Below are 16,047 nucleotides of genomic sequence, written 5' to 3' on the forward strand. Positions count from 1 at the left end.
GAAAAAGCAATACAACTTGCAACTTCATACCAGCAGTCATCCGATGCGGCGAGATCTCTAGCACCCTCAGGGATCCATGCAGTAAACAGCAGGTTAGTCAACAAACACCAACCCCATCAGAGCATTTCAACTTATGCTAAACAGCCTGCACGTTTAAAGCCTAGATCTAAATCTAGTAATAATTATCAAAAATGTCATCGATGCAAAGGTCCCCATGCATCTCATCGATGCAAGTTCAAGTCTGCAACTTGTTATAAGTGCAGTAAGCAAGGTCACATTGCCAAGGCCTGCTTTGCAAAGTCTTCGTCTGTTGCTAAATCTAGCCAGTCAAGACAGTACCGCAACCAAAGGCAGCACTATGTTAACTTTCACCAAGACTACCTAACCCAACCAATGAACCACTCTACCTGTGAAAATGCTCTAACTGATTCGCAGCCGGATTTCAACCTGTTCTCTGTGAAATCAATAAGTCATGCTCCCATCAATGTACTAGTTAATATCAACGGTAAGAGCATCAGCTTCCAACTTGACACTGGAGCATCTCTAACAGTCATCACAAAGAAGGACTTTGACGCTGTCACAGGAGGATCAGTGCCTCTACAACCATGTCACAAGTGTCTAACAACATACACTGGTGACAATGTTCCGGTAATAGGAGAGTGTATGGTTCATGTAAGTTATAATGGTCAAAGTGTTAAACTTCCTCTTCTTGTGGTTGAAGGAAATGGACCACCATTACTAGGTAGGAACTGGTTAGTTGATCTTAAGTTAAATTGGGAGAGTATATGTTCATTGAACAATGTAAGAGAATCTAGTCTTACTTCAATAGATAAAGTTATATCTGAAAATAAATGTGTTTTTGGTAATTCTGGATTACTAAATGATAGAACAGTGAAGATAAGCATTAAAGACACAAATCCAAGATACTGCAAAGCTAGAATTCCACCTTATGCAATGAGGAATAAAATTGAAAATGAGCTAAGTAGATTGGAATCTAATGGCATTATAAAGAAGGTAGACTATTCCGATTGGGCAACGCCCATTGTGCCAGTGTTAAAGAAGGATGGTTCTGTAAGAATTTGTGGAGACTATAAAGCTACACTGAATAAGCAAATAGAGCTAAATAGGTACCCTATTCCTAACATTGAGGAAATTTCTTTGAATTTGGCAGGAGGAGACAAATTCACTGAATTAGACTTTAGTCATGCTTACACTCAACTAGAACTGCATCCAGATTCAAAAGTCTATACGACAATAAACACACATAAAGGACTCTACCAATATGAAAGACTATGTTTTGGCATATCATCTAGCCCTGGAATTTTCCAGGCTGTCATGGACAGTATTTTTAAGGACATTCCAAATGTTTGTGTTTACTTTGACAATGTGTACATAACTGGTAAGAATGACACTGAACATCTTAAAACACTTGATAAAGTCTTGAAAATAGTTGGTGAAAAAGGTTTAAAGATAAACAAAGATAAATGTCAATTCATGCTGACAGAAATTAGTTTTCTTGGTTATATATTAAGCAAGCAAGGTATCAGACCTCAACCTGAGAAAACAAAAGCCATTAAAGAAGCACCCAAACCTGAAAATACCCAACAACTAAGAGCTTTTTTGGGCTTGATAAATTACTATGCAAAGTTCATAGGGAATCTGTCTGGTAAACTATCACCACTGTACAAGCTGCTGCAGAAAAATGCAACTTGGCACTGGGGTAAACAACAAGAAGCTGCTTTTAATACAGCAAAAGAAGCTTTGTCTTCTGACACCTTACTAACTCACTATGACCCAGGGAAAAGACTTATATTAACATGTGATGCTTCACCAGATGGTGTAGGAGCAGTCTTATCCCACATAGATGAAAAGGGTGACAGACCCATTGCTTTTGCCAGTAGATCTTTGAACCAAGCTGAGAAAAATTATTCTCAGTTAGATAGGGAAGGCTTAGGCATCATTTTTGGTGTTAAGAAATTTCATAAGTTTCTGTTTGGTAAGGAAGTTCACCATCTTTACAGATCATAAACCATTGCTAGGTTTATTTGGAGAAAACAAAACCCTACCTGAGCATGCCTCACCAAGAATTCAAAGATGGGCTATCACACTAACTGCATACAATTATGAATTAAAATACAAACCTGGATCTGAGAATAGTGCAGATAGTCTTAGTAGATTACCTTTAAAAAACCAAAGCCTTAGCTATGTACCAGAAGATGTATTTGTTCTCTTCACTATCATGGATAACTCCAATATAAATGTGAATGATATTAAAAGAGAAACACAAAAAGATGAGTGCTTAATAAAAGTATATGAGTACTGTAAGCATGGTTGGCCTGAAGAGTCTGTGAATGATGACTTAAGGCCATATAAAATAAGAAAAATGGAATTAAGTCTAAAAGATGGAGAAGATGCAGTCCATTATCAGTCAGAGTTGCCTAAACAAAGTATTTGTAACTTAATAAATGATTATGGTGATATGGCAATTTCAAATGCTTTAAATAAGAAGGAATGTGATCATCAAACAACTTTGCTAACATCATTAGCACTTACAGAAACTAAAAGGGTAACATCAAAAGAAAAAAAAGATTTTTGCCATTTAATACACCCACTTCAAATACTGGATCACAGTTGCAAAGTGATATTGTCCAGGATATTTCTTTTAAACAGTATTTTTGGTTACTAAAAAGCACTATCAGATTACCTGAGAAAATTGATTAATCAAAGAAATCTATGTCAGTTAAGGATCTGAAAAACAGCATAATACTTCCAGATGCCAATTCAAAAATAGTTCCATTAAATCATGACAAGACACCCATTGAAAGAGAATTTGGTGTTAATGATAATGTGTATCTAAGAAATTATGGGAGAAAGGAAAAATGGATACCAGGTCAAATTGTTCAATGTACAGGACCTGTGTCTTATAAAGTAAAAACAAATGATGGACTTATTGTCCGTAGACATGCAGACCAGTTAAAAATAACTTGTGCAGATAATAAGTGTGAATCTGTCAATCCCACCAAATCTGAACAGTTCACACCAACTCAGTTTGTTCCACAACCAAGTTCTGTTGATATGAGTGAACCAAGTTGTCTGGAGTCAGGAAATGTAAATTCTGGAGTTAATGATTTAAATCCTAGACCTCATGAGATAGAGAATCCATATGGTCAGAATCTTGAGTCACCAAATCAAAAGCCACTGAGAAGGTCAAACAGGACAATCAAAGTCCCAAATAAGTTAGACCTATGATTTTAAAGGTCAAAAGGACTTTGACATCATTGTTTTGTATTTTAATTATGTTGTAACATATTGTGCATTGTTTGTAAGGGTGCAATCTACCATAATGTTCATGTCGCAATATATTGGTGATTTTAGGATACGGTAAATTGTTCTATTGAGAGATGTGTTGTGTTTACTAAGGGTTAAGGGATGTAATATAGTGAGACTTGTGAAGTCAAGGGAACTCACTCTTCTTGTATTAGTCTTATATTTATACTGTTATCTTGAGTGATGTCCCTTACATGTATATAAATAATTGTCTCTCGTCACTTCCGTCCTCTCTCTCTTCCATCATGGTGAATAAAGGCTTGTTAACAATCAACGCGGCTTCTCGTCAGTGTTTCCAATCTATTATAATGTCAATACCTTTTTTTTTTAATTGAATGGGCTGGATCTGCTTTCGTTGTTACGGTAACAATATGTAATCTTTGTTGGGTCAAAGCAAATAAATCGAAGTGTAATTGTAATGTGAATTTTGTTAACATCCAGAATCCAGAGCCGGCGTTTGGGGGTGGTAAACGGGGCGGTAGCCCTACGCCCCGCGCTTCAGCGCCGTCATTGTTATCTGAATTAGTTTGTAAACTTAAATAATTGTTGCGGAATTAAATTGGTAAAAACTAAATGGTCGAATGCTGACGTTGATCGTTATAACTGAGCTTGATGTTAGTGTTATCACCCACATGAACTGGAACAGGTCGTAATTCGATAGAAAAACAGTGTCACACCACGCTGAGTGCAGGGTACAGTTGCCTTGCATTGGCTGGAGATGGTTGGACGGGAATTAACTCCCGACCTGACGTTGTAGGAAAATTATGAAAACACGTAGTCTTTTTAGTGAGCAGACGGGATGCCTGTATAGACAGTGACCTGATAAATGATAGACCTGACTTTCTTGTTGTTTTCATATGAATATGTACTTGTCTCGTGGGGAGGGGGGGGGGGGCATCCAAATACAACAGAGCGATTTATTTTTTATTATTTTTGTGAAGAAAGTTAAGTGTTATTTTGTATCATCTTAAGGATTCCTCCGTTCCCAGACAGAATTATTAATTTACGGAATTAATCCAAACGAGCCGACCCGCTGCGTATCATACGCCGCTATTTAGTTGTTTTTTTTCTACTTTTCAGTAATTTATAATTTGTGAATTCGACAGTACCAAAGCTGCCATTGAAAATATTTGCTTAAAAACACTATCCCCCCCCCCCCCCACGTGAAAGCAGCCTCCTCTTAGTTACCTCCTCTAAGTTTAAAATCGTTTCAAACTAAATTATCTGCCCCTAATAGCCGTCACCTAACCCGTCTCTGTGATTGTAAAATGTAAACAGAGTGAACACCGCTCACCAGATCATGTGGGGGTGGGGGTGGTAGTGATAGAGAGGAAGAGAGGGGACTGCAAAGGCGCGCTTGCAGCTTGTTTTCTAACGGCTCCCAGAAGAGAATTATATATATACGAGCCGGCCCGCGGCATGACATACGCCGCTATTTAGTTGTTTTTTCTAATTTTCAGTAATTCAAAATTTGTGAATTCGACAGTACCAACGCTGCCACTGAATTTCTTTAAAACACTATAAGTATCTCGTTAAGGACCATAACCCCCCCCCCCCTACGTTTAAAATCGTTGGCTCTGCTTGTAAACATTTAGATTTTAGAGTGAACACAGCTCACTAAAACTATGTAGGGGTGGGGAGGTAGGGAGCGCGTTTGCAGCTTGTTTTCTAGCGGCTCCCAGAAAAGAATTATATATATAGATTGTTATATACAATCGTCCACCCAGGGCCGGCGCTACCTATAAGGCGAACTAGGCGGTCGCCAAGGGCGCTGTCCGTAAGAGGGTGCCAAGATGGGTTGGAAAAACAAATTGAAAGTTTGAGGGGAGGGGGGTGCAAATCGAAAGTTTTAGGGCTAACATATTCTATTGTCCGTGTCGCCCACATTTTATGGAGGAAGAGGCATTCGTGAAGGGAAGTGATTTGGCAGTCATTGATATTCCCCTTATAAACGCGGTCTTTCAATTATTATCTGATACTTTGGTGAACTTAAAAAAAAAAAAGAAACGGCATTAGTAGAGTGATTAAGCACATTTTTTTTTGTAGGGATATCATTTACAATTTATGACCATAAAGATATTAGTTTTAAAATATTGTATGGATTCTGAACAAATTTGAAGTCTATACTGTTTTGTTACATCGGGTAGAGTTCACTTTATTGTAAAGCTGTCTTGATTCTTCACACGTCGTAAGCTTAGCATGCCGTCGGGGAAACTCATAAATAAGGTGTATCTGGCTGTCACACTATTAAAACAACTTTTTTTCCCTAATTGTTTGGCATGTGATTAAATTTGCTTTAGTGATTTGGTATCTATTACATAACTGTCAAAAGTGATTTAATATCTTAGAAAAAAACAACAACAAAGAACAATGGGTAATTCGTGGGAGAGGTGAACATCTCTTATTTAAGTGAGAAGTTTTGCAAGCTTATAAACTCTAAAACATGGATGTATTAGGCCCATTATGTATACATGTATATTATATACATATAATATAGGCTATAAAAAATAAAAAAAGCAGGCCCTGGCGGATAGTAGGCCCTAAGCCCCGCGTATTCTTAACACCGGCTCTATTAACATCTAATACACAAAATCTATTTTAAAATTAAAATACTAAAAGACAAAACTAACAATATATTACTTAGTAAAGTTTACTTCTTTATTCACATATAAAAAAAACTAAAATGTTTGTTAATTCTCTTATTTTAAATTGAACTCAATGGTTTTTCATTTTGTCCCTTATTATTAATATTTGACATAAATATAATTTTGTTGGAGTGAAATTGTCCAAGGCTTAATTAAAAAATTCTAACAAATCGGTTAAGGATTGTTTGAAACCAAAAAGATTGTGATCTTTTTTTTTACCTTGCATGAATGGCTACAGAGATAGACATTTTTAGAAGGTCATTCCACATTAGACTGATAATTATTGCATAATGTATCCTCGGCAGAATAATATACCCATTCTAATTAATTACTAATAATTCTCAGAGTGCACCAAAAAAATAAGAAAAAACATTTCATACAAAAAGTAATGCAGTCCAGAGAGAACAGTAACAATAATCTAAACTAGATATTTCTCTGAGTGCATAAGAACCACACTAAGTTGATGAGTACTGGGTTATCTAAAATAAAATATTATATTCAGAGATGTTAGTAAATTTTGTCGAACAAGTTATGGTGTTTAAAGATTTTTAAAAACAATTCAAGAACATTCTGTAATCTTTGAAACAATTGGGTCCTGGTAAACTAAGGTGAAAAAATTATAGTGGTAGGTCTAGATTTTGTTCAACCCTTTCACCATTAAAAGTGCTCATCATAGCCTTCCAAACCTAAGAGGATACATAACTGATAAATTTAGATATTTAAATAAAATCATTAGCAAAATTGAGACAATATGATTATGAACAAGAAATATTGGAAGATGGTGATGGGTGGTTTGGGTTTATGTGAGATAAGTGTGAAATACAAAGTATTATAATTGATTCCACCAATGTCTCTGGTAAATTAACTTGTGTTGAAATAAATTTGCCTTTACTATTTTTGGCAATATTCGAAATGGGAAAAATTTATCAGCTGGGAATCTTTCAGACCTTTTTTGTAAAATTTGTTAAGTGGAAAAAGATAACTTTTTTGGTTGACAATTTTCTTCTATTTCCAAATACTCCATAAAAAAGTGGAAAAGTTACAACTCTATATATAAGTAAGCCTGCTGCATTTCAATTATAAAAGCACACGCCAGAGGCGTAGCGAGGGGGGGGGGGGGTGCAGGCGTTTGACCTTAGCGGGGGCACCAAATTGAAAGTTGGGGGGGTACAAATCGAAAGTTTGTCCCCGGGCGCCGGGACGGGTCGCTACGCCTCTGGCACACGCCATTAATAATGAGAAGAGCAGTTATAAGGAGACATTATTGTAGCTCTTGTAAACAACTTTTATTCTACCATTCAACACCAAAATGTTTAATTCTTATTTTACAATGTCCCCTCCTGGAGACTGTCTGCAAACACCAATAAAGTAAGGGTGATGAAGAGCTGATTTGGCTGATATTCTTTTGCTTGGTTCATAGGTGAGCATTTTCTGTGAGATGAAAGAAAAAAACCAGTGCTGTAAAATGTATATCAAATACAAGTTTAGGCCAACAATTTTAATTTTACATAAATTTCTTTTATTCACAAAAACAAAATTTATGTAGAGAAAAATTTTCCCATCCAAATTTATTTAAAGTAGATAATTAATTTATTGATATATTCATTTGTTTAAACACCCCATTAATTTAATTATAAAAGTTCAGAACTATATACAATAAAAAAAGTGGGAGCGATTTTTTTTTCTCTATACACGGTTTATAAAAAATAAAACTCGGTTGCGGTTCATCCGAGTACCATGAAACTTTAGGGAGTAGATGGGAATACTTCCTAGAATATTTCTGCGAAAAAGAAAACGAAAGTTTCTTATGGGCGGCGACATATAGGGTACAACTTTCGTCAATACACGCCCAGAGTTTTAGAGCGACTATGTTGGCACTTGGCATCCGTTAATCGAGCGTCCTGCATTGCGAGTAAGGAGTACTACTATATTCAGCAGTAAAACTACAACAGGCTTCTAAAAATAACTTTGTAACGCGAGGAAATCCTTCTGTACAGTTTCATCACCTTGCGAAAGATGAAAAAATAACATTTTGAATATGAGGAGCCTACTGTAGAGTTTCGTCACTTTGCGAATGATGCAATAAGCATATATTATTAGACAATCCAGTCAGAAATTGAGATCGAGCATCTAATAATAGACCATTAGTAACGCTAGCATATTGCATCAGTCACACTGATACTTAAAACATGTCAAATAATTTTTTTACGTGTTAAAGAAAAAATCCTGATCATTTGTGTCACTTTAGCGAATGACGAAATCTGCACCTTTATTAACATGTAGGGGGGTGGAAGCAGGCGTTGTAACTGAAATAGCAATATTAACAGAAAGTGATATTTCAACGCCAAGGGTAGACAAAGGTACAGAAAATAGTCCAAGTAAAGACAAGCAGTCATGCTATTTGGCCGATGACGCCTGTTAGTTTTAAGGAGCCAGGGGTAGTATGCCGCGCCTATGCGGTAGTGAAATCGTGGGGGGGGGGGGGGGGGGGGGCATGAGAGCGCCCCTCTACGCTCTTACACAGAGGCGCTCACCGAAGTGTGTTCTACCATATTAATTAATGTACACTCAAGGTTTTAGAAAAGTAGGTCACGCGTCTAAGAACATATAATTATAATTGATAAAGCGTTGGTGAAATCCTAATATATTTCGTCAAACTTTCTTCTATCCCCGCGGCAACGCGCGGGGGTCGGGTACGCTAGTTTTTTATATTTTTTTAATTAATGAGACTAATGACGTAATTCACCTATATTAAGCAACATTTAGCAACATAAAAATTAAAAACTAACTAAAATAGATGTTCTTATTGCTGAGTAAGAGGCTCCACTCCAAATGCAATGTATGTAACAGGGAGGTTTTAAAAATGACTTATTTGGTATAGTTTTCGCTTTTTCTCGTTTTTTTTTCAAATTTAGTATATTTTTCACTATTTAGCGTTTTTCTCAAAATGTTACTTTTCAACAAAATAGTACCAGTTAAATCACTATAACAAAAACTACTTTAGATATTTAGCTGAAATTTTGCACACATGTTTACTAAACACTGCTTGTAAAGTTGAATTAAAAGAATTTCTATATCTTTGAAACTTCTCATTTTATAAAAAAAAAAGCTAAGTCTACTCCCTACTTTTTGGAAAAAATTTCTCACATTTAAAAAATTTGGCTAAAATCCATTTTTTATTATTTTCTAATTGTTTTAGTTCATCTTTTTTGTAATTGCGTATATTACACTATATTAAAGATTTGTGTTATTCTGACAAACAGAAGCTGTGTTATTGTGATTTCAATGAGAGCTAATTTTGAGCTATTTTACCCTAAAAATGAGACTTTTTAGAAAATATTTTCACAAAACCATAACTTTTTAGTGATTTTTTTTTTTTGCATTTTTAGCGCAATTTCTGTACGGACAATTGCGATTAACTCGTCATTTCTGGATGTATGAATGGATGTATGGATGGATGGATGTGTGTCCGCAGCTTTAAATGGTATCTCCTCCTCAACGAAGCAATATCGAGGACTAGTTCCAAAAGCAAATATGTTAAGCAAGTTCCAAGGATGATTGTGGGCCAAAAAAATTCCCGGAATTCCTTCCTGGATTTCCCGGAAAAGCAACAAAAAACCTTGAACAAATGCAGTTTTTGCTCTATATCTCGGCAACCAGACCACTTAGCGACTTGAAACATTTACCAATCGATTCCTGCCATAATTTAAACCAATATTGCCGAAGAAAGTTTACAAAAATATCCTTTCGTTTGGTCACAAAAAATTTTTTAAAATATATTTTAAACTGAGCACCTTGTAGGCCTAGTTTTAATTTAAACTGAGCAAAGCGCTGAGGTTGGAAAGGATTTTACCATAGCGAATGAGCGGAGGGTCGAAAGGATTTTTACGTAGGTCTGTGAATTCTAAAAAATTAATTAAGGAAATTGCGCTTAAATTGTCACTAGACTTTTTATTAACTTGTTTTCATATACTATGCTAGTTACAACTTCCTTATCACTCAAAAAAGTCCTAACACCTCAATTTCAATTTGGGGGTTTAACCTGCCCTTAAGAAAATAGCTTTAATGAGAAAAAATTTTTTAATGCGTTTAAAATGCCACTTTTATGACTATTAATTAAAAAATAATCGATTTTTCCCAATCTTACATATTGTATTTGCGATCATTGGAAAGTTAAATTTCTCATGTATTTGATAATCTTAATTTCCAGCATCTCGGAAACACCCAAAGCTTACTATCGGCTTTGCTTTTTACACATATACATGACCCACTTTTTGTTACTTTTGGCTGTTTTTCTCAGTTCGCAATAAGTCGAAATAAAGGAATCCCTTTAGATGTGCCACTTAGAGTATCACAATCTTTCACAGCACAGATCGCCATTTTGAATGTGGACTTGTACACCGCGATAGCGGATGTTAACATACTGAATGATCCGTGAGATCATATGCAAGGACTCTACAGTGATGGCTTTCATAGAAAAAAAGTATATGGTAAATAATTTGCAAATTTTGAATACTATAAAGTGTACGATTTTTTAGATCTTGTAAAATTCTTACTAATTAGCTATTTCAAAAAGTTGTCATGACAAAAGTTTTAATGTAATATACTGAAATATAAGCAGTTTAAATTTGATTGCTGTAAGTGCATAAAAAAAAAAGCCATAGCATTTTTAAAAGTACCTAAAAAGTCCATATGGCAGAGTTTTTTCCGGGTTTCCATGACAACCAAAATTGTAAAAGTATTCAAAAGGCTTTAGACTTGAATTGTAAAAAATAGAAGAAACAAAAACAGGGCATGTCCCCTTAAATTAGTGTGAAATTGCATAAAGTCGTTAATGTGACTTGCTGTCCTCCACTCATCACATCAATAGTTCAACCACCGGTACTGTCCACATTTTTCAAACTCTTTACATAACAGGCATAGGATCAAAACAGGAAGCCGAAACGTTACATAGGCTGTCATTGACTAAAACGTCAACAACAAACAATATGGACATACAAGGCAAACTGAGGAGAAGCAAACCAAGCAAAAGCCTACAGCCAAAAACACATGCAAAACACAAAGATGTAATTTTTCTACGCATATTTAATAAATATGTCACAAAAGTTGAGGTTGCTGTGAAACTTATAGTATTTTTACTTATTATTCTTATAAACCATAATTCTTTTAAAGTTTTTTAAAAATATCCTATTAAAAAAAACCCACCCACATTAATAAATACTCAAAATTTTACAATTAAATCAAAATATTTCTTAGAAGACTTGTGCATTTTTTCTATGACTTTTTTTCAGATAAAATTTGTCCTTTGTGACTGTTTTATAACAAGCAAAAACTGATTCTTTTCCTGTTAGTTTTTTCCTGTGACTTATTTCCATTTTATGTTTTAAATTTTCTCTTCAGATATTTCAGTGGGAAATAACAACACATGCAATTGGCTCTTATTCATTATTATTAGTTTGACGTTAGCTTTAATAATTTATTCATTGATTATTCATATAAGATTTGAGCTCAGAAATATTATAAAAAGAAATCAATGCTTTTAAAAGACAAAAACATGTAAGCTGAGGTGTGACTTCTTTTTAGATGTGAATGATAAATTTGTCTTTCGGAACTTGGCAGGGCACGGGGCAGGTGAAGTATTTCACCTGTTTCTGTTACCTAAATATATGAAGGGATAGTGGGCAGGGTGTCGCCTAAGATTTTAAACTTCATTATCCTTTAATTTTATACCAATTTTATTTATCCGATTTAATCGGTAGCCTAGAAAATGATTTGTGAAAAAACGCCTTTGTTTTTAAATGGCTATGATTATAAGACTGATTTTCAGTGAAAGGGTGGGTTAGTTTTTTAAGGAGTGTTTTTGTGGTGCGGTTGATTGTTCACTGCGGTTCAGCAGAAATTTATTCTCTGCTAGATTTCTCCCCATTCAAATACACGGTGGGCATAATGGGCGGGCTTAGTTTGCTGTTGTCTCAATCAAATTATGTTTTATAGGTTTTGTTTTTACCCTGTATTATATTTAAAACATTAATGACATTAGTCTAGTAGAAAGCAAGTTATAATTTTCTATAGTTTAGAATATATTTTCAGTAAGTTTAGAACAATATCAAACACAGCAATTCAGTTTTGCTATGTTCTGCTTGATATTCTCTGCCATTAGACAAAAAAATGTATAAATGGCAAGTTAGCATCAAACACTAAACGTCCATTGTTAAAACTAGACCGGTATCGTTGAATAATACGCAAAAATAACGATTTTAAGTAAATTTTTCTGAAAGACCATGAAACGTTTAAAAACCAGAATCACATTATCGTCGGTTCAGGCAGCCATTATTACCATGATGAGGGTAAAAATAGTAGGTCAAGCGACAACCTAATAGTGTGGTCAGACCCATGTTAAACCGAAATCGGTGTTTTTAGAAGACAACAAAAACATTTCTGAGGTGCGACGTCTTTTTAAATGTGGGTTCTGGCTTTTTGTGATGATGTGAGACAGTGGAGAGGGGAAAATAACAATCGTGACATTAATTATGAATGACACCAGAAACCTCCATTTATCCAAGGATAATGGGTAGTCTAGTTTAGTTTAAATGTATAAAATGACACTACATTAATTGAATCCTAGTTGATGGGGCCAGGTTCACAACCTATCAAAAATACACACAAAAGTACAAAGAATAAAATGTGATATATACAGTAGATCTATATCAAATACAAAATGACCATAGCTTTGAACAGGTTAATAGTAACAGTCTTTGTGTCACATTACTTATACTGTTCCAATAGTGATTGGAACAGTATAAGGGTCACATGGAGACAATGGTTTTTTCTTCTAAAAAATTATTAGTCTCTAGTACCAGTAGTGTATTTAAAAGTAAAAGAATTATTTGGAATACCTTGGTGTGTACCTATATGTAATAAATATGTATTTATACATAACTGATTCAACAAATATGGAAGTACTACAACGAAATACACTAGCTTATTTATGAAAAGTTACGTAGGCTATATAGATAACTAGGATACTTTTTTTTTGCTAGTCTTGCTTTTTTACCCTTAGTAATAGTTTCTTGACAGTTGGTCTCACAACTATAATATTAACATATGTATAGCTTGTAAAAATCTGTAAACATTAGCCACCTTATTGTGGTCAACGTGATTTTTTAAATAATAGAGTGCTGGTGGATACATGCTATTTTTTTGTTTTTCTCTGAGCTGGTCACATAAATGTATCTAAGTGAGAAGCACTGACACTCTGAATCTAGTCCTACATACCAAACTGAGTTTTTTTAAAAAAAGAGGTTTTCACTAACACGTTACCAATCGTGTACTTATTTTAGACTTTTACTTGTTTTCTAGAACAGTGGTAATTAAATGGAACAATGGTGGCACTTTATTTCTTGGACCTTAGTTGTTGGGGTGCTAGTTTGTCAACACTACCACAGACAAGCCCCGGTTTATGCCAATATGCTGATGGTGAAAGAAACACCCCTCAGCGCCGGCCATGGTGTCAGGGGCATCGCTGAGCTCTTGGATCATGGCCCCTGCAGAGGCCCCTAATGCAGCGAGACTGATGACAGGACACCCAATAAGCGGACCCCTTTTTTTAAATTTTAGCAGGAAACCGTCACTCAAAAACTTCCCAAATTTTCATTGCGATAGCATGAAGGGTTTAGTAATACATAAAAAACATACACGCGAGGTTCACACGTACATCACAATTAGGAAAACCTCCTAATTTAAGAGATCCATAAATGACGTCGTGCTTTTTTTTTTAGACTAAAAAAAGGCCAGATCCTCACTCCTAAATGACGTCATTTATTAATTGATTATAAATGTTCAATTAATTCATGTACTAATAATATAAAAAAATAGTCTTACCTTCCTTGTTTTATGAATAAGATGTATCAAACTAATTAATAATATGCTATTAAAGTAATATCCGCTAGTGTCTGATAAAATGTGAGAAGTAGAGAATGTACAACTAGGAAGTTAAAAAAAAAATTGGACTATTCGAAAATTGACAATAGATGTTGATTGAAATGAAGATCCCAATGTTTTTAGGCAAAATAAATCCTTGTTATTTTGAGTGCTTAGTAACTATAATTATTGATCATAGTAAACTGTAGGCTACATGCCACAGTAAGGGATTCTTTTTCAAACTCATTCGCAAGACAGCTGTACATTTTTGAGAATGAAACTTGAGGTGGAATACCGTTTACTTCTAAACTTTGAAGACTACTGATCCACTGAACCTGATCTCCATGTTTCATACATTGATAATGTGATGAGAAAATAAAGATTGTAAGTCTAAAAGCCATTTATACCTACATGTGACAAGAATTCAACGCTGGCTACAATGCAAAACCAAGCTTGAATATAGGCAAATGAAAGCAAGAGCTCACATTTAGGGATTACATCAAAGAAATATCACCTCAAGAGCTGGTCGTAGAGGCAAGAATTTCACTTCAAACCCCCCAGAAGTTGATAATTCAAAGGAAGAGAAACGCAGGAGTTATGCACAATGTGTAACAGAAAAGATTGAGAACAGAGCGGACAATATGTGTAATATATCTGCCATGTTTGCATATGTTACATAACATCACGTAACTGCTTCCAAAAACTCCATTCATAGATGACACTCACAATTTCTAATGTACCAAAACAACAAACGTTTGATCACTTTAAGAATAAACATATTGACATAACACACAATGCAACCTATTTTCGATAATTTTCCCTTGATGCCCATAGGGACACATATGTCTCATGCTGTATCTCAAAAACTATTTAAGATATCGGAAAACCATTAACATTTTTTAAATCTACGCATTTTACTACTAAATGTGTGCACAGATATTCGAAATTATGCGTGCAATCCTTGTGGTCCTGAAAGGGTTTTGACATACCTACATTACGCTAATTTAAACTGTAATGATCTAGTTGTATTCTTGTTTTCAACTATGCCTTATATTCTTTCTATTTATTTTTTCTATTTATAAAGATTACTTCCTTATTTCATAAATGAAAATTTCACAGAATATTTATAAAATTATGTGCTCACTTTTAAAGCTCCCACTATCTTGGCAGCTAATTTTTTTTTAAAATTATCTATTCAATGTGTAGTAAATAAACAATGAAATGAAAATGAATGCTTTGGGAAAAAAGTTACTTTTCCTAGATCTTTTTTTTTAAAGATTCAATGTATTATTTCTATTAAAGAAAAAAGTATAGTTTAATTATTTTTTCCCTGATCAAATTATGACAAAACCTGAATGAGACATGACTTTTGCATTATAGCAGAGCTATTCTGCTATTGGTGGGACGTTAGGCATATATTAAGAAAGTTAAATATTAGAAATATAAATTATAATCACGTGTAAAAGATCTATTCCATCAGAACACAATCCTGGTACGAGTAGTCCTACTTCTTTTACAGGCCATTTTGGAAATGATGATTTGTAATCAGGCAAACTAGTCACACCTGGCCAATTAGATTCATCAGGAGTGCCTAGAATAAATTAGTAATTTCTAAAAGAATAGTTCTTTTATTGTTACCAATAAATTAATAAATATATATATATATATATATATATATATATATATATATATATATATATATATAAAACATGTATATCTATATATTACATCATATATCTAGTAAATCAAATTGCACTACAGCAAATTAAATATTTTGTTACAAATTAAGTAGTTAAAAATTAAGGCCAAATTTAGTGTTGTTACATAATGAAAAACATAAAATTAAAGAAGTACCCAGAGTTCTAAATATTCTAAAAAGCTGGTCAATTTCAGAATCACCAGGAAACAGTGCTTGTCTTCTGACCTAAAAAAAATTTAAACAACAAAAAATAGTGGTTTCTTCAATTTGAGTTTTAAAGAGAAAATAATAAAGTAGAGCATTAATGTATATATTTGGTACACTTTTACTTGCTAGCGGAAAAAAAATGTGATTTATTCCCCCCACTAGATAGAAAGGGTTTATCTGTAATATTAAGTTAAAAAAAAAGAATATAATAAAAACGTTTTTAGTTACGAACCTTAATCTATCAGTCGT

At 34.2% G+C, this 16,047-nt stretch overlaps 1 protein-coding gene across 3 annotated transcripts in view; it reads right to left on the reverse strand.

The window, feature by feature from the left end:
• Positions 1 to 5,449: 5,449 nt before the first annotated feature.
• Positions 5,450 to 16,047, reverse strand: part of LOC131957366 (cyclin-dependent kinase 2) — a 41,610-nt gene continuing 31,012 nt past the window's right edge. The window contains exons 6-8 of one of the 3 annotated variants that reach the window (XM_059322117.1): positions 15,747 to 15,816; positions 15,350 to 15,483; positions 5,450 to 7,403 (exon numbers count right to left, since the gene is read on the reverse strand). In XM_059322117.1, the coding sequence (XP_059178100.1) occupies positions 7,293 to 7,403; positions 15,350 to 15,483; positions 15,747 to 15,816 (315 nt within the window). In that variant the 3' untranslated portion in view covers positions 5,450 to 7,292. The remainder of the gene's footprint in view (positions 7,404 to 15,349; positions 15,484 to 15,746; positions 15,817 to 16,047) is intronic. The other 2 variants (XM_059322116.1, XM_059322115.1) reach the window with 2 other exon arrangements.

This window comes from Physella acuta, unplaced genomic scaffold (assembly GCF_028476545.2).
Source record: "Physella acuta isolate Inbredline_101_S28 unplaced genomic scaffold, ASM2847654v3 ptg001236l, whole genome shotgun sequence".
NCBI lineage: Eukaryota > Metazoa > Mollusca > Gastropoda > Physidae > Physella > Physella acuta.